The 24538-nt window shown below is 46.1% G+C and overlaps 1 protein-coding gene across 2 annotated transcripts in view; it reads right to left on the bottom strand.

Annotated features, from left to right (window-relative positions):
* KIF26A (kinesin family member 26A) overlaps window positions 1-24538 on the bottom strand; it is a 134665-nt gene that overhangs the window by 62249 nt on the left and 47878 nt on the right. For both annotated transcript variants that reach the window (XM_048854573.2, XM_048854574.2), the window contains exons 3-4: window positions 24023-24523; window positions 1741-1907 (exon numbers count right to left, since the gene is read on the bottom strand). In XM_048854573.2, the coding sequence (XP_048710530.2) occupies window positions 1741-1907; window positions 24023-24523 (668 nt within the window). The remainder of the gene's footprint in view (window positions 1-1740; window positions 1908-24022; window positions 24524-24538) is intronic.

The raw sequence follows: 24538 nt of genomic DNA, 5'->3' as shown, positions 1-24538 counted from the left end.
AATACATCAGAAAATCTGGCAAAAAGATATTGAAAGGAGAAAAGAAAGGATGTTCTGTGTGCATTATATTAGCGAGTTTTCCCAGCATGAAAATTTCTTAATACTATTTGAAAACTTGAACATTTGAACACACTGAACTTTCCCAACAGAATGTTACAAATTGAGTTTTGTATAGAAAAGAAACTGAAAAGCACGAAGGAGTCCCTGAAAGTTTGTTTTGGGGTTTTTTTTTAGAACTTACTTACTATCTGCTCAACAGTTTTCCGTTTAAGCAACATTAGCAATTAGAACTCCAGCATTTTCACCAATATAGTTTAGTAACCATTTTCACAATGAACCCCTACTGTGAAAACTCTGCCAGTTGGTCCTAACAATTTATTACAGGCTATACCTTGAAATTCAAGCTTTTAGCCAGAGAGCCTATTTTTGTTACCATTTACAGGGGGGGAAATGCTATTTACAGGCGTATATTATGTTACTGCAGCAGTTCTCAAACTGTGGGTCGGGACCCTAAAGTGGGTCACGACCCTGTTTTAATGGGGTCGCCAGGACTGGCATTAGACATGCTGGGGCCCGGGGCTGAAGCCAAAGTCCAAGCCCTGCCCTCCAGGGATGAAGCTGAAGCCCGAGGGCTTCAACCCTAGGTGGCAGGGCTCAGACTTTGGCTTCAGCCATGGGCAGCAAGGCTCAGGTTACAGCCCCCCAATCCCAGGGCTGAAGCCCTCAAGCTTCAGGTTTGGCCTCTGTTCTGGGAGTCAGGGCTCGGGCTTCGGCCCCGCTGCCATGCTTCAATCCCCCTTTCCGGGGTCGTGTGGTAATTTTCGTTGTCAGAAGGGGGTCGTGGTGCAATGAAGTTTGAGAAACCCTGTGTTACTGTACAACAACCTAAATAAAAAGTGTTTTTCATTTTTCTCAAATAATCTCAAATGTCAAAATATAGACTTACCCTTTGGGGTAGATGGGAAGAAAAAATAGCTCAAACATGGATGCATGTCAATATGGTACCACTATGAGCAAATTTTTGATAAGCAATATTAGCATGTGGAATGAAGGGTTTGCTCCTTTGGTTATACACACACATACCATCTTGTAGATATGTAACTTATAAGGTCAGAAGGGACCAATATGATCATTTAGTTTGACTCCCTGTATGGCACAGGCCAGAGAACTACCCCAAAATAATTCTTAGATCAGCAGCTGGACGTGCATGAACAAGAACAACATCTGATTTTACAAGTTATACTATGGTACATGTCAGCATTTCGGATAACACAACTGAGTTCTTCATGCACTCGTACAAAAGCTGGATTGGCATAAAGAGGGACAGCCTTGGCTTCAGTCTCATTAATAATCCACAAAGTTTTAGTACTTCTTTTGAGGAGTTTCTGAAAATGTATGTCAATTGTGTGCATAACATTGATGACTGTACAAATTATAATAGATGTAGATGATGTTCAAGCATCTCTTCTCAGTTCTGCCAGTACAAAGCAGCAAAACCCCTGCTCAGAGGAAGCCTATCATGTGGTGGATTTGTTATATGTAACTATACCCATTAGGTCTCCAGAAATAAAAACATGACCTCAGCAATGGTGCAAGGCCAGTGTCCGGAGAGGATGGTTACCTCCCTTCTCAGCAATTGCCACCATACACTAACATGAACTGTTATTCACAGTGGAACCTTCAATATATAACCACGTAATATCCATTAGCAATTATGTAAATTGTAAAGATGAACACTACCTTATGAAGAACGAAGCCGCAGCTGAAGTACCAGCAGAGGCCCCAGCAGGAGCAACCAAACTCTGCGAGGTCAGTGAGCCGCCTGTTCCAGTTTGGTCACAGTTGTTCAGCCCTGAGGCGACGTGAACGTTAGGACCTTCCCGTCCACCCTCTGTTGCCGTTTCTGCCTGAAGAAAAATTTTAAAGATACATATGCGGATGTATACATATGAACATAGATTAAATGTATGACAGCCTGTGCTTAAAACATAGCCACAGCAAGGAAAAAGTAATGAATGTGGACAAGCATGCCATAAAGGACCCTGCAGTGGAGAAGGTTAAAACCATGACCACAGCAGACAAGCAGAGTAATACGGAGACCCTTTGTTCTGGGTAATGCACAGTTAAACAGTTTGACAAGCATGAAGAAATGGAAAACGATAAGCAGAACCCTTTTGTTTTACCGTGTTATTTTGCGGATGGCAGAACTGTTTATCTGGTTCAGTTATAACTGTCAGGAATTATTTCTCAGTGGCACATCAACTACGAGACCTATCTGTTTAAAAGGAGCTAAACAAACAAACAGTCATATTTGTAACTTGTATTCATATGAGCAGCAACGAGAAACAAGTAAAAACATCAATTTTTTAAACAAAAAACCTATAAGCCTCTGCTCTGCTGTTTTTCCAACATCATCGGTCTCAACGGCACAAGTATGTTACATTTCTCCTGCAAATGGTATCTGTGCAAAGAACAAGAGTGCCTGGGGATTAATCATTTTCAGTGTAAAGACCCAAATCAGTGGTGTTTGGGGGAGGTTTTGGTTTGTTTGGGGTTTTGTTTGGTTGGTTTTTTGGCCAAAATAGCACGGAAATCAGTATTCTGAAACAGACAGTGTCATGTAAGTATCTGAGGTGTAGGCCTATTAACTCTTCCATTGCCAAGTTTCATTAAGCTAGTTGTGATGTCCATGGCAGTCTGCAAAAATATACAACCACAGAGCTGGAAAAGTGTCCTTTTGGGGAGAACACGCTGTATTTCCAAGAGTACAAAAAGCTTAATTAAAGAAGACACCACAATAAATATTTGTCAGAAGAGTTAATTGCTTCATGTATGATAATATAGGATCTTTCTGTCATTTGAAATACTCCTCTGACATTTACAACTAATTAACTAAAACAAATTCAGGAAAAGGAGACAGCCTTGTAATGCAGCACAAATGCAATTAAATACTCCCTGGGATGCCACCAAATGTTAAATTCTGGGCCACCACAGATCAAGTTTTAAAGAACTATCTGCTACACAGACATCACAGTGCATCCACACTTACAGTCAATACCTCAGCTTTGTCACACTCTGAAAAATCCAAACTGAGCTTCTCTCATCAGAGTGGGAGTGGCAAAATTCTTCAGATGTCAAGCAACTCCTTTCTAGTCAGTCACTTCACACCTGAAGTGCTGCATGGAGTTTCATTGCGGGCCCAATTTTCAAAAGTGCTAAGTGCATCTTGACAGGTTCTGGGCACCCGCTATTCCCATTGAAGTCTAAGGATCGGATGCTTACAGAGTTTGGGTGGTGGGGTTTGTTAAGTGGTTGATGCTTTTCCCCATAGCAATTCACTAAAAACATTTTTACAGACTGATTTAGGAAACTTGACTCCAAGAAAGAATCTTCCAGAAGGCAATCCATAAATTCCATGTACACCTTTTGTTACTACAAATTAAAACTATAGGGCCAAAGCCTGGTCCCCATTGAATTTCACAAAAATTTCTTCATGGAGTTCTATAGCACTGGAATTTACGCAACAGTGTTTTGTGGTTAGTAGGAGAATCATACATTTAAGTTACAAAGTATTACAGAAGAAGCAAAGATTTATGAACGACTGGATTTTCTGGGCAGACACTTCTTAATCTAAAGCTAAAAGTGAAATGTGCACAGCTAACATGATACTTCATGGAATTTCAAGGCGACAGATAACAGAGATTTATGATGACTCAGTAGAACCTGTTGAGTGGATAACCTTTTTTTGCACCACACTTCTAGTCTTACAGTAGGTTACATCTCTTAACAGCTATTCATTTAATACAGCTCTATTGCTGAATGAGATATTTTTATGTCTAGTATGCATATGATGAAAGTGGATTTATCGCACCTTTTTTGAAGCTATTATAGCATGTGGCCCTATACAGATAATGGATAACAATGCAGATATATACCCACCAGCTCTTACCCCTTTCAAAATCCACAGGCCTAAACTTCCAAAACTGCCTAGTGATTCTGGACACTTCAATTTTTTGAGTCCTTAACTTGAGAGGCCTTAATGGGGCCTGATTTTCAGAAGGCAAATGCTCTATACTTGCTGAACATCAGTCCCCCGCAAGGGGTCTCCAGTTCAGCACACAAAAGTTGCAGTGCCCAAAAGGTCGCTTTGAAAATTTAGCCTGCAGTTGCCTAGTAAGTGAAATGATTTTACTCTTTGCCTCTTAGAGAGAGATTTATATCAACGAACGACAGGTGGGACCCAAAGGAGAGAGCAATGATTCTTGGAAAGGAAAAAAAAAATGAGAACGAGGCATGCACGATAAATTAATCATTGAAATAATGTATTTAAAGAGAATCCATACCTTTCCATTAAGTCTTTAATTACTCAATTAGTATTCTTAAACTCAGAGGTAACATCAGTTTTGCCATATATTGACAGAGAAAAACAAAAAGGTTCTTCAAAGCTTAGGATTCATTTCAAATAGTGTTTGCACCATCCTGAGCCAGCATGCCCCCTTGTGGGGTCCCAGAACTCGGGCTCCAGCCCAAGTCAGAATGTCTATACTGCAGTTTTACAGCCCTGTAGCCCAAGCCCAAGCCAGCTGAGACAGACCAGCTACAGATGTTTAACTGCAGTATAGACATACCCAAGTGGCTTAGGAGCCTAAATGCCATTGACTTTCAGTTAGACTTAGGAGCCTAAGTCCCTAAGTCAGTTTGAGACTAAATCCCAGCCTAAGTGCCTAAACCCCTTTTGAAAAATGATAGACACTGTGACGCTGAGCACAACAATGCCTAAATACCTTTAAAAATTTGGGCCTTAGGCTTTTTCAAAATGTTGCCTTAAGAGCCAGATTCACTGTTCATTGATATCTGTGAAAAGACTCCCACCTAAATTAACAGGCATTGGCTCAGGCCCTAAAAGTGCTATTAGTGTTAGAGAACAGTAAGCGCTACTAGTGTTTGGCACTAGAAGTGGTCTGCTCCTGAAGTGTTGATTCTAATCAGGGACTGACTTCCCATTCCTTGGCTCTGCTGATGGGTCACAGGAGACCAGAACTGATTGTAATAAGTGCTTCACACAGGGGCAGGCTCAGCATCCACACAGCAGGGAATGCTCCCAAAGATGGACACTCACAACCAGCCCAGGGAGCCTTTTAGAGAGAATGTTTTCTAACTAAGTGTGAAGCAAAGAGGGAGGGGAGGGAAGGTACAGAAAGGGATGGTGGCGATATGATTGGGAGAAAGATGGAGAGAGAGGTAAGGGGGAGGAGGGGTTAGGGAAGGCAGAGAACAAGAGTGTGTATGGTGTCTACCGGTCCTGCTCGCAAAGAAATTCTCTAGACCATTCTCTGATAAGCAAGTAGAGAGGCAAAAATGGAGCGTGGGAGGAGAGAGAAGCCAGAGATGAAAGAGGAAGGAGAGAAAAGCAGAAAAGAAACAAAGTACGAGGGAAGGTGGACTAATGCACAAGTAAGTTCTGCTAGTGCCAGCCATCAGAGAAAAGAAGTGTTGCTGATTCAAGAAATGCCAGTTCAGGCATTAGAAAATCGAGCAGGTCCGAGTCACTTGCCGTGAGGTATGAAAACTAAAAACAAAAAACTTGGAGAACCTCCCATTCACTGCAATTTGTCACAAATAACAATTTCAGGATAATTTCAACTATGGGCCCTGAAGGATTAAAGCAAGATAATGAAAGGAGGTGTTGCTTTTAAATCGTGAGAATTACCTCATCCACAGTGCTCTTCTGAAGGATGTATTTTGAAAAAATCATTTTCCAGGGGAATGGGAGCAGGTTTGTTGATTGTTGGGGCATTTTTTTAAACTACACAAGTCTGCACAAGGAGATGACTTCAATAGGCTGCTGAAAGGGAACTGTGCCTTCGCTGTTTACTAAATTTTCATAAATCATTCATGATCAAGTGCAGAAATCACAACCTTGTCATTATAATGTGTTACTGACTGCACTGAATATTTTAACTGCCATAGGCTTCTGCTCCACAAGATTAATGGTTCCTTATAAAAATAAAATAGAAACCTTAACCCTTTGGAAACTGAATAATCCTCAAGGGAGAGATTTCCACAACTGCTCAGCATTGGATTTAACTCCACTCCCTCTATAAGTCACACACCCATTGACTTCAATGAAAGCAGAAGTAGGCCGACACTTCTGAAAATCTTACCCCATGTGTTTTACACTTCAGGACTGGCTGCCTGGGATTTTGTAGGCGTCTCTAGAAGGTGCTGTGGCAGGGGAGAAAGCTGGCCAGTGGCTGGAGCAACCAGGTCGGGACTCCTGACCTAATCTGCCCTCTCACTGTGGGGAACCTCTCTTGGCCTGTGCAAGACCTGCTAGGTCCCAGGGCCAGTCATGAGGACATGCACACACCAGAGTCACAAGCACTGCTCTTTGGCCATGGTGCTCCTGTTGGAAGTCAAATTATCTGAGCTGCGAATAGTGGCCATACATTTTGTTTTTTAAATTAGAAGATTGAAATACGACAGGGATGGGAGTCTTAAAGAGAGTATGGGGTGAGCACCAGGAACCTGGGGGCCTGGGGAGGTGAAGAAACTGAGCACCCTAGCAATTCTTGCATAGCCTCTCAGTGTTGGGCTGGTACAGTCCTACACATCCCACCCCATCTCTCACCCCAGTTAGCAGCAGAGGAGAGTTGGGATGGAGCTGCTGTGCAGGTTTATATCTTAGGTATTCATAGGGTGCCAATCATAGTAATAGCCAGATATCAATCACTACCATAAGGAGGTTTAAAAAGACGAATTCAGAACTGATGGCTCAAACTCCAGCTACTTGTCTTCTTTAATATGTTTGAAAAAAGTCCTTGTAATTCTTTACACGACACCAGGGAGCAGGCTGGTTTAAGGGCATAACAGGCAGTTCCACTGAGGCAGAGGTAAAGGTATTGCAGCAGGTCTGTTGAAGCAGGTGGAAGATGGGGCAGGCAGGAGCATGAGTCCATCCAACATAGATGGGGAAAGAACTAGCAAGGAGATGTCTAAATGGGCAGGCAGGGAGTCAACCAGAATCAAGTGGGGAGGGATTAGCAAGCGAGGGGGTAGGGAGGGAGCGGCTGATCCAATTTGCTTCAAGGGGCAGAACAAGCCAAAGATGGTGTCACATGTTCCCTCACTCTGCAGGTACATTCACTAGGGTTCAGGAGCACCAGGGAACAGAGGCCTTTCTCTGTATACTCATACATGGATCAGTGCTCTCTATTGCGACCGTATGGCAGGAGCTCAGGAAACATCTGCCTAGTTTCAAATACATCAGACTTTTCCAAAATTATATTGTAGATAATTTCACAATACAGTATATCAGATACCAAGGTTCATAAGATTTTGTCTACCTATAACCAAAGTAAGTAACAATTACAGCTCTAACAAGCTCTTAACTTATTAATAAAAGTTTGAGGTCCAAAGCCAAAAATTCATCCAGAATGTTTCCAGTCTCTGGACACTGGCCTTTGTCCATTGTTTCACAGATGCCAAGGCCAGAAGGGACCATTGAGATCATTCAGTCTGACCTCCAGGATAACACAGGCCACAGAATTTCCCAGAAATACCCAAAAAGCCAGCCTGCTGTTGCTGTGCTCCAGTGGAATAGTAACTGTAAAATCATGTGCATAAACTGGCACTGGGGACAGAGAAGAAACAAACGTTGAGATATAAAAGCTTACACAGAAGCAGAGAGAAGGACAAATAAATTTGTGGACAATAAAATGAAGGTAGAAGAAAACCAGAAAGGAGAATCCCAAGAAAAATGGGTGGAGGTGCAAGAGAAAGGAAACAGATAGGATTTCTAAACATAAAAACCAAAGGTAGCTTCATTTAGGAGAGAAGTATAAAAAGGACACAAATTAAAGTGGACGGGTCCAATTGTCCTCTCACTTAATGCAGTTTTACATATATGTAACTCTACTCATATTAATGGAGTTATTCCTGATTTACACCAGCATAAGTGAGATCAGAATTGGACACAGTTTCCTTTCCAAACACTGGGCCAATCTTGCAAGAATTCTGCATGCAGAATTCCAACAGAAGACAATGCGGATTTTGTATGTGGTGCTCTTGCAGGATTGGGCCTGTGGTTTTGCACTGGAGTTTGCGGGGAGGGGGTTCAGGGGGGTTCCCTTTAATCCAATAAGTTCCACTTTAAAACTACAGTGGTAACAGCTAATTAAATTGTCGAAATTGCTTGGCCTAACAAGTTTGCATCTTATATAAGCTACTGTTTGTACATGAAATAATGATAAATAATTTTACCCAAAAGCAATTCATGCTAAAACTCTATGACCTACTACCATTAACTGGAACAAATCTGATGTAAATCACTATCTGGGTAATTCTCAGACTGTAAACCCTCCTTTCCCCCAAGCATGGATGACAGGGTGCACATACCTTGGAAGTGAAATTTCTCCCTTTCAGACTCATGTAAAGGTATCATGAAGTAAATGCCCATTTGAACTGAAACATGTTTGGGATAAACTTTTTACGAGTGTGTTTCCACTGGGACTTGTTATAAACTAGTAGGGCAGTTTATAACTAAAATACACTACTGTAGCTGTTTTACAACCTGCAGCTGTGCTGTGCTAACAAGAATACCGTCTCCCGTAATTTGTACCTAAACCTGCAGTGTCGGCCTTTTATGTGCATCACACTCTCTCTGTGAATCAAATACAGAGTTATCCCAAAAAAGGCACCACTGCCAGCTACAAATGGGAGTTTATAACACCTCACTATTGTTTCATCCTGAAAATTACATCAGAAAACAAAGCAGAGGTAGAATTTAGTAGAAATAGGAGGGTCTGTCCACCATCTCACACAGCAGTGCAGCAAGCTACCTCATAGGAGATTCAAAATAATGAGCAAACTCAGGGCCCTCAGAATTTGGATTAATGTTTGAGATTGAGGGCTCAGTCCTTGCACCCACTGAAGTCACTGGGAATGTTGTAACTGAATTCAGTATGTCCAGAATCAGATGCTGAGAGCACAGAAGTGGGGCCTGATTCTTCACGGTCATGCACTTTGGGCCAGATTCATGCCTGTGCCGGTGCAAGGATGGAGAGGAGACAGCTTGTGTCTGCCTTTGCTTAGGGTCTATGGGGGCTATTCCTGCCCCTGGCACAGGCTAGGGCAGCTATTAGGGCTTGTGCCTCTGCTTCAGAGATCCCAATGAGGTCATAGGTGTAGTTTTTGGGGGGTGCAGGGGGGCATTGCTCCCCCAAAGAGAGGAAAGGTGTGGGGGAGGGGGAGTCATGTGCCATTCCCTCCCCCCCATTTCTGTGAGTGTAGAGCTTAGGGTTGCCAACTTTCTAATTGCACAAAATCGAACACCCTTGCCCTGCCCCTTCCCCAAAGCCCCATCCCTGCCCCACCTCCCACGCACTCCATCCCCACTCCCACCATCGCTCACTCTCCCCCATCCTCACTCACTTTCATTGGGCCGGGGCAGGAGGTTGGGGTGAGAGCTCCCGCTGGAGCTGCAGGCTCTGGGGTAGGGCCAGAAATGAGAGGTTCAGAGTGCAGGAATAATCTCAGGGCTGGGGCAGGGGGTTGGGGTGCGGGAGGGGGTGAAGGCTGCAGGCTCCAGGAGGGAGTTAGGGTCTGGGAGGGGGTTCAGACATGTGGGAGGGAGTTGGGCTATGGGAGGCGGGTCGTGGCACAGGCTCCAGCCAAGTGGCGCTTACTTCGGGCAGCTCCCAGTCAGCAGCGCAGTGGGGCTAAGGCAGGCTCCCTGCCTACCCTGCAGCTCCCAGAAGCGCAGCTCCCAGAAGCGGCCAGCATGTCCAGCTCCTAGGCAGAGGGGCCGGGGGGCTCTGCACACTGCCAGCGCTCGCAGGTGCCGCCCCCGCAGCTCCCATCAGCCGCAGTTCCCAGCCAATGAGTGATGCAGAGTCAGTGCTCAGGGTGGCGGCACTGTATAGAGCCCCTGTGGCCACCTCTATCCCTAGGAGCTGGACATGACAGCCACTTCTGGCAGCCATGCGCCACTAACCGGACTTTTAGCAGCCTGGCCAGCATTGCTGACCACAGCCAGCAGGGTCCCTTTCCAACTGGGCATTCCGGTCGAAAACCAGTGCCTGGCAACCCTAGCCGACCTGCCCTGGAGGGCCTGCTCTGCTCTACCTGAGTGAGATAGGTGAGGGAGAGGGGCTCTGTGCTTCCCATGCTGCCCCCTCCTCCTGCTCCAGCATGTTTCGGCTGGCAGGGAGCAGAGGGGGCGGGGCAGAGCATCTGTTCTCCTGTGCTCTGGGTCCCTGTCTCGGCAGCTGGATGCCACCTCCTGGGTCCTAGTGCCTGCCGCTCTACTGTACAAAGGTGAATGCCTACAGGGGGACAGGGAGAAGCGAGAGTGGGGAAGCAGGTGGGATAGGAGATGGTATGGGGCAGGGGAAAGTGGGGAGAGGATGGGGAAGAGAAGGGGATACAGGAATGGGGGGGGGGAGCAGGAGCAGGCATGTGAAGTCCCCTTAGCAGCAGCAGCCACTCCAGCAGGGAAGTGGTCACAGCTGTACCACAGCAGTGACATGGCTGCAGCAGCCGGTGCTGGGGTGGCCGCCAGCAGCGGCTGGGACTCCCCTGTGAAGTCGGAAAATTCCCTCCCCCTCCGAGCACCAGCAGCCCAGATACCACTCCAGGCAGGGGAAAGAGCCAGTGAGCCAAGGAAACTGGCTTCAGTATTACTCCTGGGGGAATTCTGTGCCAAAAAATTAAAAATTCTGCACACAATATTTTTAAGTTCTGCAAATTTTATTTGTCAAAATAATACTATATAATCATGCCTTCTTTCAAAATACCTGTCAGCAAGTATGTCTGTAACAATACAAACAAACACAAAAATTCCCCCAGGAATAGAGCGTTAAAGAAACCCCTATGACAACCCAGTTCCTGTTTCTCTGCCCCCTCCCTCCCCCCAGAGCCCAGCCAGGGGGCCAGACATGCACAACCCCTCCCCCAGAGAGCAGCCATGGCGCCACACCCCCATTCAATACACCTGAACTCCCTCCCTCCTGAGCCCAGCCATGGGGGATGCCCAGCCCACCTACCTGCACCCCCTCCCTCCCAGAGCCCAGCCATGCCCCCCAGCTCAGTCACCCTCCCCCTACTGCCCAGAGTCCAGCCATGCCCCTCCCCCTATTGCCCAGAGCCCAGCTGTGCCCCCCTCTCCAGCCCAGACACCCTCCCCCTATTGCCCATAGCCCAACCGCCCCCCCCCCCCCGCCCCCAGCCCAGACACCCTCTCCCTGCCACCCAGGGATCCAAAGGGAGAAACAGCCTGTTACGGGGCCCCAGGCTTGTGTGGAGTTTCCTTCGCACCATCGTCTCCTTCCCTCAGGGCATGCTGGAAGCTGCAGCTGCTAGGAACTCTCTACTCTCCCCCCACCCCCACCCCAACCCCCTGCAGTGTATTCTATCTGCAAGCTAGTCTCTGCCAGGTTCAGCAGCCTGTAGTGGCAGCCAGCAGCACTGCAGCCCGTTTCTGTGCGGGAAAGGAAATTATATGCAAAAACCATTAATTTCTGCAAAATTCTGCATTGAGCGGTAGTGCAGAATTCCCCCAGGAGTATCAGCATGCACATGGGTGTGTCTGTATGTGTATGCCCACTTCCCCCCATCCCCACCAATATAGAGGTCAAACTATGCCTATGGCAGGGGTGTGGGGCCACCACAGTCACTACTTCTCGTCCACCCCCTGAAATGCCTGCTTCTCCTCTAGGCTGCCCAGGTCCCTGCTTTGGAATGCCGCTGAGGCCAGAGCTGCTGCAGAGGCTCCCCTCCAGGGCATTCCTTGGGGAGGAATGGCTATGCCTGTTCTACAGCACTGAAGCTAGTGCAAACAGACCGTCAGGCATTGAGAAATCTAGCCATTTGTTTCAGAGTAACAGCCGTGTTAGTCTGTATTCGCAAAAAGAAAAGGAGTACTTGTGGCACCTTAGAGACTAACCAATTTATTTGAGCATGAGCTTTCGTGAGCTACAGCTCACTTCATCGGATGCATACCGTGGATGCATCCGATGAAGTGAGCTGTAGCTCACGAAAGCTCATGCTCAAATAAATTGGTTAGTCTCTAAGGTGCCACAAGTACTCCTTTTCTTCTAGCCATTTGTGTGGTCATTTGCACTCATACAAAGTGGGTGTAAAATGCGACCATTCTCATTTAGCAGCATTCTACAGCCACTTCACACCGGGGTAAATGGCCACACCCAGTCCCAGGCAGTGGAAAAATCAGCTCTGTGCCACTCAGTATCCAGCGGAATCTCTTTCTTACCTCTACCAGCTGATTAACACATTGTCAAATAAACTCTGAGAAACCTGTGTGCCCTCCTAGATGCCCTGTATAAACCTGGCACCCTCAGATTTAGGATCACAGAGGAAAAGGCAGCCCCAAATGAAAGGAGTCTCCTGCTGGATATTCCTCATTTTCAAATCACTACTTTGTGGGGGATGGATTCCAAACAGTCTCAGTGGAGTAAACAAAGCCTATGCTTGAATAACTGGGATCTGTCTGCCACAAGAAAACCTCACCTGACATGTTTTATCAACACACATTAGAAATGAATGCAGCTTCCCAAAGCCAAAATGTTTTAAACTACCACTTTGGTCACAATTAAAAATGGACTGTTTGCCCAAATCTGCAGCCCATGGTTTCTTGGTCAACTCCCCTGACTACACTGACAGAAGTCGGTAGTTGAAAGCAAAGGGAGGCACTTACAAGCTTGAAATAATATACATTTACATCAGCTTAGGATTTGTTTTCCTCACATAAGACAAATCAGAGCAAAGGCCTTTCCATTAGTGCAAACTTCCAATAGCCCGATATTTCTTTAAGGGAAGAGAAGAAAGATGGTCATGTATGCAAGGCACAGGACTTTGAATCACGAGACCTGGGGTGGCCTGCCCCTGGCTCTGCCACAGACTTCCCAGGGGATTCTAGGCAAGTCACTTAATCTCACAGTGCCTCACTCCATCTGTAAAATGGAGACTACAATACTTTCCTACCCAAGAACATCCTCATTAATATTGTGAGGTGCTCAGATATTCTGATCATGAGCAGCAGAGAAATCCCAATAAAGAAAATAAAAGGCAAAAATGGGAGACACTCATTCCTAATTTCTATTTTGATCATGCTTGGGCCTGTGTGTTAAATTTAAACTACTTTAAAGAAAACAATTTTAGGGACCAACCTTCCTGTCAGGTACCAGAGTACATGTCACTGTGCAGCTAGTATCTTGCTTAAAAATGTACAAGCTCTGGCCATCTGAGGGGAGAATTGGGCCCTTAGCACACACAAAGCTACTAAACAAGGCTCTGTGACAGGCCTAAAATTTATGCTGCCCTCTGGGCTACATGCATGCTGACTCCTCACTAAGTCAGCCCACCCCAAGAGAGTTTGGTCAGTAGGCAAAGCCATCAAAGAGAAAGAACACTGGAGTTCCAAGGCAGGGGATGGACAGTTCATATGCGTGCAGTGCAACTCCTTTATCGTCAGTGCCCTCTTTATTTACTCCTCTAGAGTCAAGCAGCTTGTGGAATTTATTACAGCCCGAGAGCTCGATTAACACAGATGCACAGCGACTTAACAGTTCTTGATCGGGGTTGTGTTGGTTCTTTTTAAAACCAGACCAGAGTCTTTCTAACCTTGGTATGTTAGCAGGAGGTGCGGGAACTCACACATGCCACCTCCAATCACTGGAGAGGGTCAGAAGGGGAGGGTATCAAAAGTGATGCAAGGGATCATCGCCAATGCATGGATGGACAAACTGCCCCTTCCCCACCCAGTCATCAGAGGAAGAGTCCCTTCCCCTATCTATCCATCCAGCTATTTACATGGCCCTCACCACCATCCCATCTGAGTTCCTACCCTGATACATCACTTTTAGTTTGAGAGACGTGACAGAATGGGTGCTGAGCCTCTCTCTTTGTCCAACAGCACTGAGCTGTCAGTCAGTAGCCTTCCCAGTCATCATGTGGCCTCTTTCAAATTCTGCCCTGAAATAAGAGCATGAAGTCAGACAGGAAAGAACCTACTACCCTGTGTTAGGACAAGGGATTTGCTCAGTGAATCTTCTGATGTCACTCCCTCAAGCCTGATTGCAAACATATGGCAACTGGGCAAGGCAGGATGACTCCAGCCCCTAGAACAAGGTCAAATTTGGGCAGCCAACCTTCATGACTGCACAGCTGGGGAGAGCGTTAGAGAGTCAAACTTAAAAGAAGGGCTAACTTTGCAGAAGAACTAAATATAAACTCTGTATAAACCATATCTTTGTGTAACACAGTTAAGAAATATACATAGATTTACTTCTCTAAAAGTGTTATATTTTTAATCTTACAAGTACTACTTTAAGATTCAAGGCAAGCCTCTAATTATTGATTCTTAGTTACACTGGGAAATTACCTCATCTTAGTCTTAAAATTCTATTTATAAGCCTAATAATCTCATCATTGATTACTGTGAGTGTATTCTAATTATATATCCATTACCTCCCCAACAATGAAGTAAGATCAATAATGCACATAAATGAAAAAGGAACTTAAATGCATACATTAATGCCATTTCAACTAGCATTATTTTATACACCATCTAGAACCATGCTACAACATTAACAATACAATAAATCTTTTTCAATTAACATAGTTGGTTTGACACCATGTTCTGTAGACCGGCAATAAATTCCATTAAATATACATATATGAAATGCATGAGAAGTCTAGGCATTCTAGCTACATACTATAAATTCTCTCTCTATTTTTTTTAATTTAATGGAACAGTTGTTTTGTAATGGCTTTTTATGTCTGAGTTTCAATAACTAAACCAAAAAAAGGGAAAAGCGTCTACTACCACGGTGTTTTTGTCCATGTTACATGACCCTGATATGTATCATAGCATTCCACCACTCAGGAATGTCATGATTCCGGTGCTTAGGTGCTGGGGCAATGGTGTATTTCACCGGCCTTTTAAAGAGTATGTCGAGGATTCAAGCCCCTCAACTGGAGTAGTGTGTCCAGTTCTGGACGCCACATTTCAGGAAAGATGTGGCCAAATCGGAGAAAGTCCAAAGAAGAGCAACAAAAATGATTTAAGGTCTAGAAAACATGACCTATGAGGGAAGACTGAAAAAACTGGATTTGTTTAGTCTGGAGAAGAGAAGAGAGAGGAGACATGATAACAGTTTTCAAGTACATAAAAGGTTGTTACAAGGAGGAGGGAGAAAAATTGTTCTTCTTAATCTCTGAGGATAGGAGAAGAAGCAACGGGCTTAAATTGCAGCAACAGTGGTTTAGGTTGGACATTAGGAAAAATTTCCTAACTGTCAGGGTGGTTGAGCACTGGAATAAATTGCCTAGGGAGGTTGTGGAATCTCCATCATTGGGGATTTTTAAGAGCAGGTTGGACAAACGCCTGTCAGGGATAGTCTAGGTAATACTTAGTCCTGCCTTGAGTGCAGGGGACTGAACTAGATGACCTCTCAAGGTCTCTTCCAGTTCTATGATTAGACAAATGAGAAAATTTTGTCCCATCTATAAAATTATTTTTCTCCCATCAAGTGCATCCACCAGTCCAAGCCCAAGACTACTTGTGTCAAGTCCTCACAGGTCTGAAAGATTCTCTCTTGTGTAACACCGACAGACCCCAGTTGTCAGAGGGGGGTACTGAACTGGGACCTTTGGAACTTGGTGCATGAGCCCCTACTGCAGAGGTGGGCAAACTTTTAATATGGAGATATACCTATCTCACAGAACTGGAAGGGACCTTGAAAGGTCATTGAGTCCAGTCCCCTGCCTTCACAGCAGGACCAAGTACCATCCCTTATTGTTGCCCTAGATCTCTAAGTGGTCCCCTCAAGGACTGAACTCACAACCCTGGGTTTAGCAGGCCAATGCTCAAACCACTGAGCTATCCCTCCCCCCTATAGCCTACAGGACTGTCCTGCCCGGCCCTTGAGCTCCTGGCCGGGGAGGCTAGCCCCCCGGCCCCTCCCCTGCTGTCTCCCATCCCCCGCAGCCTTAGCTCGCCATGCCGCCAGCGCTCTGGGCAGTGGGGCTGCGAGCTCCTACTGAGCAGCGCAGCTGCGAGAGCCGCCGGCCTGCCCCGGTGCTCTAGACTGTGTGGAGGCATGGCTGGCTCCAGCCAGGCAGCACAGCTGCCAGTCCTGGTGCTCTGAGTGGCATGGGAAGGGAGCAGGGGGGGTTGGATAAGGGCCAAGGGGGCAGTCACGGGACAGGGAGCGGTTAGATAAGCGTGGGAGTCCTGGGGGGCCTGTCAGGGGGCCGGGATGTGGATGTGGGGGGCAGTCAAGGGAAAGGGAGCAAGGGGGGTTGGATGGGGGTCGGGTCCCAGGGTGGGGGCGGGAAGTGGGGGGGGGGGCGGATGGGGCAGAGGCCAGGCTGTTTGGAGAGGCACAGCCTTCCCTACCCAGCCCTCCATACAGTTTTGGAACTTCCATGTGGCACTCAGGCCAAAACGTTTGCCCACATCTGCTCTACTGCATGAGCTAAAAGCCATACAGCTCTTACCTAAGGTTGTAGAGCAAACTCATTAATCTCTCTCTCTAAGTGGTCTCAGTGCCACTAAATGGGACAGAACACCACACCCAGGTGTGTGAGTTACATTTGCACCAAGCGCTCAGGTAGAAGCCGATGAGTTCCAGATGACCCTGTCAAGCCAGGTAGCTTATTATACTGCACCCACCTCTGAAGAAGGGTGCCTATTGGAGACTGACCCTAGGAGACAACTTCCAAATATCCACAAAGCATATAAATAGTAAGTATATAAATAGTTACAAGTAAACCAATTATAGGGAGAGGACAAAGGAGAAGAGAGGTGAAGGGGCCTCTAACTGGTGGATGACCTAGACATAAGACCAATAAACAGCCAAGATAAAACTGTCCTATTTGTAAGGTCCACATATCCACCTATCAAAAGCCTTACTACCACTGGGACATGAGTGGTAGGAACAAAAATAGGTAAGTAAACCAAAATTAAGAGAACAAAAAGCTAACACTGGTAGCCTGCAGTTCACAGTATCCAAAAGTAGAATATTCAGACAATGAAATGTTGTTGTAATGCTTGCTGAATAACCAAAATATGAACAAAGTAACAGCTTTGCAAATTTCAATAAGAAATTCTATTTCTGACAATACTGTTACTATAGTCCTACTGGAAATACCACTACAATCTTAGTGGAATGGGCTTAAATGCTTTGAGGCGTCACTCTGTTAGAGCCAATGTAAAACTCCTTCATATCCAAATTAAGTCATGTAAAATAGTGACCTTCACACCTTATGGGATGAAAAAAGTTTTGGGTTTTAGACAGATTCTGATCTAAAAAAATGTGATATTTGATGACCTTTCTGAGGTCCAGACTGAAGCTGGATTTCTTTCTCATGGGGAAGATTGTAAAAAAGGGAGTGGGATGTTCTGATCAAATGCAATGATTAGTTGATCCGGGGATCATAAAGGAGCACATAAATAGTGCAAGTGACTTATGACAAAGCAGAAGAAATGGAAACTGGCTGGATGAATAGGAACAGGGAAGGTCCCTGTCAAAATCAGTTCAGCAAAGGAAGTACATAGTTAAAACCTCTTGGATGAAAAGAGGAAGATTCTCCATCGGGATGTACATTTTAGGATACACTTGTTGAGTGGGAAATTCTGCCTTCATATGTATTCACCTAAATCCCATTCAAGTAAATAGGAGACTCTTGCCTGAGAATTCAAGGACAGACTTTGAATTGTGATTAAAATAAACGGGCCAGATTCTCAGATGGGGTAAATCAGCATAGTTTCTTTGACTTCAATAGACCTATACTGATTTACACGAGCTGAGGATCTGGCCGTGTCTGGCTGATCTAGCAAGGTACTTAAACACATGCATAACTTAAGACAGATGAATAATTCCACAGACTTCAACTGGACTAATCATGTGTTTACTGGCAGTTGTGTGCTTAAGCACCTTGCTGAACAGGGGCATATATTTGGTCATCTTATTCTGCATGTTACTTCTATTTTTCTAATAATCCAATTTTCCAGTTCTCCCACTGAATTTTTTAAAGCAAACGAGAACAGCAGTTCTCAACCGGGGGATCCGCGAGCCGTTTCAAGGGGGCCGCAAGACCCTGTGACTCAAGCACCGATCCCTGGCACCCCACCCCAGCAGGGTTGAAGCCAGAGCCCCGAGCCCTGGTGCTCCCTGTGGAGCAGAAACCCTGAGCCCATGATGGGCAGAGTTGGCGACATGGAGGGCAATCCCCCACCTTCCAAACTGCAGCACAAGAGCTTGGCAGTCCCAGTGGCAGCTCCATACCTCTCCTCCCTGCCCCCCTTCCCACCCCCTGGCCAGGTTGGAGGCAAGAAGCCAGAGCTGGGCAGTGCAGGGCAGCTGCTGCTTTGGCTGGTGCCATGGAGCAGGCAGCGGCAGCATTCCCTTGTCGCCTGCTCATACCCCAGGCTGAAGCTGCTCCTCAGCTCCCAGCCCCTTTTGTTCCTGCAGCGGCAGCCTGTAAGAGCCCCCCCCCGAGTGGGGAGGCCCAGCTCTGTGGCTGGCAGACCCCTTCGGGAACAGGGACCGCAGGGGAGTCCTCCCAGCACACAGCCCCTAGTACCCCCCTCCCTGCACCCTGAGCTATCCTCTGCCAGCACACCACCCCAGCTACCCCTCCTCCCTGAACCCTGAGCTACCCCCTCCCTGCCCCGAGGCCTCCCACCCCCACTAGGCCCTGGAGTTTTATAGCATATCGAGTGGGACCTCAGAAAGAAAAAGGTTGAGAACCCCTGAACTAGAAGATTTAAGAAGCTGCAATATTTTTGCAATATAACCGGTACCATTTGTTTCTATTCAAATCCCATGTCACATTGTTTATGTTTTGGCATAAAATGCAAGGGAAAACAATTTGCTGTAATGTTTTTACTGCACTGGGGATAGCTACATTAAACTGGTTAATGTAGTATATAAATACATTTACCTGAAAATGTACAGAAAGACATAACTTTTCCTGAGTCCATATATTTGCACGTTTCTAAAAGGTTTATATATATTTACATTGATTTATTAGCATCCTGACCAAATTCCAGCATATGGCATGCCTGAGCTTCCCCGTGCAGTTCTTCATTCCTATTCTAAACTTTTGTGTAGTGATGCTATGCATTGTTGGACCTTTGTCACGTTTCACCCCAGAGGTGAAATTGTATTCAATTTGTTAGCTTTGAGACAAAAAGGGCTATTAAAAATAAAATATAATATTCACACTCTTCAACAGCCAGACACAAATCAATTGTCTTAGAGTTATATCACCCCAAAAGGAACATCTCTAGCTGGTCAGTAGTTTTTTTTAAACTGTTGACCAGAGAGCAATCAATTGAAGCAACTGATCACAAGACTCTATCTCACAACTGAATTGTATCTGCATCTTTTGAACCTTATTCCCTATGTTTTTCCCCCTACATTTTATTCTGTCCTGGTTCCCAAACTGTTTTTCCCAATAGTTGATCCTGCAACACATAACATTATAATTTATACAGCACCCAAAGTCTACTAGATGCTTTAAAGATGCATCCCTGTCCCAAAAGTTTACAATCTGAGTTCCAAACCCATATAAGAATGCAGCAATTCACTAAACACTGCAGCTCACAGGTGGGCATTATTGTGCAATACTTTGAGTTTGAGAGAGGTATTTAGGAGGGAACACTTTGATTTGAAGATTATTGTAAAATATTCATAGTTGTTCTGTCTCCCAGACAATATTTTTACTATATTGTCCTTGAAATTGGTCATGCATGAAAATTATTAACATACAGAAAATATGTTCTTACATAATGGATCTCATAAACTCATGAACATAATGGAACTCTATGAACATACACTCTGAGGCTCTTTTATCTGTAACCTTGAAGGGTTACACCTCTGCCACAGACTTGCTGAGCTAGTCACTTAGCCTTTCCATTGCCCAGTCTTTAAAATGGGGATAATACCTAATTCACATGCTGTAGTGAGTGTTAATTCATTAATACATGTAAAGCACATTGAGCTCCTTGGATAGAAAGCTACCACTTAGTGTAGTAAACACATTATTTCAAGAAGGATCCTCTCTTACACATCCTGTATATGAACTAGAGCTGGCCAAAAGTCAGAATTTCCAGAATTTTAGCGTTTCAAAATTTGGTTTCGCTCCAAAACATCTAATGGTCCTTTCTGGTCTTAAACTCTATGAATCCACATTTTTCAAAACTTCTCAAACTGTAAATCTTGCAGAAGTTTCATTTCCAAAACACCAATACATGGTGCTTTCAAACAAAGTGTGCAGGGCCGTCCCTACCCATTTTGGTGCCCTGTCCAGGCCCAGCCTGCTCCGCTCTGCTTCCCTGGCTCCCAGCCTTGGGGGGTAGGGGGGAACCACCCCCCAACACTCACCAGCAACGCGGAGCAGGCTGGGGCCAGGTCGCTCCACTTACCGCCGCCGGTGAGTGCAGGAGGCCCAACCCCTGCTGCAGTCCTCAGGAGAGTGGGGGCAGGGCTGTGGCGGAGCAGGGGAGGGGGCTTTGTGGAAGCGGTAGAGTGGGGGCAGAGGATGGGGCGGAGGCCATGGAGAAGAGGCGGAGCAGGGGCTGGAGCAGCACGCAGCTGCGTTGGGCACCAGGAAATTTGGTGCCCCAATTTCCTGGTGCCCTACGCAGCTCTGTACTTTGCACATGGGTAGGCCAACCGGTTGTCCCGCGGGACAACAGGTTCTAAAAGGGTTTCTAAATTATCAACTGGCCAAAAGCGGCGCCTTAGGCTCCGACCCCGTGGGTGCTCCGGAGCTGGAGCACCTACGGGGAAAATTCCGCCCCTGGCCCCAGCTCGCCTCCGCTCCGGCTCCGCCTCTGCCCCCGAGTTACGCTCCACCCTGCTCTGCTTCTCCACATCCCCGCCTTCCCACGAATCAGCTGTTTGCGCGGGAAGCTCGGGGGCTGAGAAGCAAGCGGCGGCTTCGCGCTCAGGCCCAGGGAAGTGGAGGTGAGCTGGGGCGGGGGGCGCAAGGAGGGCCACCCGTGCTGCAGCAGGTAACCCGGGGGGGGGGGCCGCTCAGGGGAACCGCTGCCCGCCCCAGCTCGCCTCCGCTTCCCTGGGACTGAGCGCGAAGCCGCGCCTGCTTCTCAGCCCTCCCAGGCTTCCCGCGCAAACACCTGATCCGCGGGAAGCCGGGGGGGGGTGGGGCAGAGAAGCAGAGCGGGGCAGCGCGTTCAGGGGAGGAGGCGGAGGGGAGGTGAGCTGGGGCTGGGGCCAGGCACGGGGCAGGGAGCTGCCGGTGGGTGCTCTGCACCCACCAAATTTTCCCCGTGGGTGCTCCAGCCCCAGAGTACCCACGGAATCGGCGCCTAAGGCGCCACTTTTGATGTGATCAGTGGGGGAGCGACCATTCCCCCTGCTGCCCCCTAGCTTTGCTACCCCGCCCCTAGGAGCCAGAGGGACCTACCGGATGCTTCCCGGGAGCCGCCCCAGGTAAACACCGCTGGGACTCCCCACCTTGCCCCCCGGCAGGTCCCTGTGGCTCTTAGGGACAGGGCGGGGTAGGGTGGGTACCCACTACGGTGGCCCACGAGACCCTCCTGCCTGGTTCCGGGGGCAGTCAGGGAACAGGAGAGGGGGGTGGACGGGGCAGGGGTCCCGGGGGGCGGGGCAGGCCACAACCCCCTCATGGGGTGAGGAGGGAACTGCTTGTTAAGATTTTGGCAGCTCATCACTGAGTAAATCCATCTGACTTCCATGGCGATACTGCAGATTTACATCAGGGTAACAGGTGTGTGTTCGATTGTTTCACCCACCACTGAAAGTCACCCCCTCTAGGATGCAAACACAGTAGTCTTTCTGTAACTGCAATATTACACAGCAGTGTTTTTAGAAGGCAGTGTTCTGCTGAACTTGGAGCTCAATCAGCTGAAACTACCAAACAACCTTAGGCAGTGATTATGTACAAGGATGTAGACTGATATACAGTAGTATGCCAATCTGAAATCTGTCCAGAGCCAACAGCTCCAGTCTTGCAAAATCTGCTTCAGGATATTAAAATGGCCACCAGTAGACTTCAATTTGTCTAGATCTCATCTGAATGGGGGCACCTCCAGCAGCACAATGATCGGGTATTAGGTCAGTATGAAATTTTACTTTTCTTAAAAAAAAAAAAAAAAAAAAAGTGTGTCTCCTACATAGCAAACAACTTTTGGTCTGTTTTCTTGAAGGTCTTTTAATGACCAATACAGATCATACAAAATTAGTAACTGTCATAAATATGACAGGTTTCAGAGGAACAGCCGTGTTAGTCTGTATTCGCAAAAAGAAAAGGAGTACTTGTGGCACCTTAGAGACACTTATGCAAGGCACTGCATTTAGCCGTATGGAGTGGAAATCTATCAACTGCATGAAAAAAACTTGTACAGATACAGACAGACATCATCTTCCTTTCCAAATGCAAACAGATGGACATCATACCAAAAGGACTGAAGGTAAAAAATCCATTACAATCTACATACCACACAGACTATGCTGACAGCTTGTGCCTCACGCTCTCAAAGAAACTGCAGAATCACCTGATCAAGATCCTCTACAGCAAACAGGGAAAGATTAAGAATGAGCTCTCAAAAATGGATACTCTCATAAAGAACCAACCTTCCACACAAACTTCCTCGTGGCTGGATTTTACTAAAACTAGACAAGCCATTTACAACACACACTTTGCTTCTCTACAAAAGAAAAAGGACACTAAACTTTCTAAACTACTACATGCTACAAGGGGCCACAGCAATGGTTCCCTCACCCCACCTAGCAATATTGTTAACCTATCCAACTATACTCTCAGCCCAGCAGAAGCAGCCTGTCAGGATGGTAAATACCTTACAGGGTAATTAGATTCAAAACCCTAGAGACAGGTTTCAGAGTAGCAGCCATGTTAGTCTGAAACCTGTCTCTAGGGTTTTGAATCTAATTACCCTGTAAGGTATTTACCATCCTGATTTTACAGAGATGATTCTTTTTACTTCTATTAAAATTCTTCTTTTAAGAAACTGAATGTTTTTATATTGTTCTTAAGATCCAAGGGTTTGGGTCTGTGGTCACCTATGCAAATTGGTGAGGATTTTTATCAAACCTTCCCCAGGAAATGGGGTGCAAGGGTTGGGAGGATTTTGGGGGGAAAGACGTTTCCAAACAATGCTTTCCTAATAAAAATAAACCCATATAAACGTTTGGTGGTGGCAGTGGAAGTCCAAGGGCAAAGGGTAAAATAGTTTGTACCTTGGGGAAGTTTTAACCTAAGCTGGTAAAAGTAAGTTTAGGAGGTTTTCATGCAGGTCCCCACATCTGTACCCTAGAGTTCAGAGTGGGGAAGGAACCTTGACAGTAATGGACACTCTTTTCAAGGTAACAAACTTCTCTATATGGCTTTTTTCCAAAGACAAATTTTCCATGTTATAGAGAGATGCATATAATACAGGAGTTGTTTAAAAACAGACAGACACTGGAATTCAGAGTCAAAAATACGACCTTAATGGGCACAGAGCAATATATGAACATTCTGAACAGCCTTCTTCTGTAGTAGTAACTGTCCTACAATAAATTAAACTTCAGAGTTCCTATTTCTCCCCTACCGTATATGAATAACTTCCACTGCAGTCAACAGGGCTCCAGAAGTTCAGCATCATACTCAGAATCATGAGTCAAATTCATCCTTGGTATAACTCCCCTGATGTTTATGGAGTTACGCCATGGATGAATTTAGCCACTGGTGATTTTAAACCCAGACACCTCGTGTGTGAAAGTTAAGATCACCATCTGTTATAGGCAAAGCTGAAAAGTGTGCAAAGAGATTTGCAAAAAGGTTGTTCTATCACCTGAGATCAGAAGCAAATTAACAGTTATATATGCTGGAAAAAATCATCATTTTAAAGCTCCTTTCAACTCTTAATTTCTCAAGACATGGTTCAAAGCAATTTGAGCTGATTCCCTAAAAAACTAATAATCTTTTTATCAGAGTTGCCAGTACTTACTAGACAAGCTTGCGGAAGAAAGCTGTTCACCCTGGAGATACTCCACATCCCCTCAAGGTATTGCTGAGCCTGGATAGTCACGGAGCTCAAAGCACCACTGAGGCCGCTGGGAGCCACAGTTACTTGAACACTGGAGTTTGGAAAACTGCTTGTGCCTTGAGGCCATCCAAGTCCCTTCTTTCTCTCTGTCCCAGAGAAAAGATTTGTTGATTTTCCGGACTGTCTACCCACCTGCCCAGAAACAAGCGGCAAATCCCTTTGGGATGACACAGTCACCATCCTTGGTAAGACACCTGTCAATGCTCCAGAACTTTGAGGGAGGCCAGGTACTTCTTGATAGCTGGCTTGATTAAGGGTGTGGATCATTTGAATGGCTTCCTGCTTCAGCTGATTCAGGTGGGTGGCGCAAATTTCACATCTGCTCTCTCCTTCATTCCTGTTTTTCTGTAAATAGTCAGGCACTTGAAGCTTGTCAAAAATTAAAGCTGATAATCTTGGGTCCTAAAGGGAAAAAAA

The sequence above is a fragment of the Caretta caretta genome, chromosome 6 (assembly GCF_965140235.1).
Source record: "Caretta caretta isolate rCarCar2 chromosome 6, rCarCar1.hap1, whole genome shotgun sequence".
Lineage (NCBI taxonomy): Eukaryota > Metazoa > Chordata > Testudines > Cheloniidae > Caretta > Caretta caretta.
The sequence above is the reverse complement of the archived record's forward strand: the minus strand, read 5'-3'. Positions and strand labels throughout refer to the sequence as shown.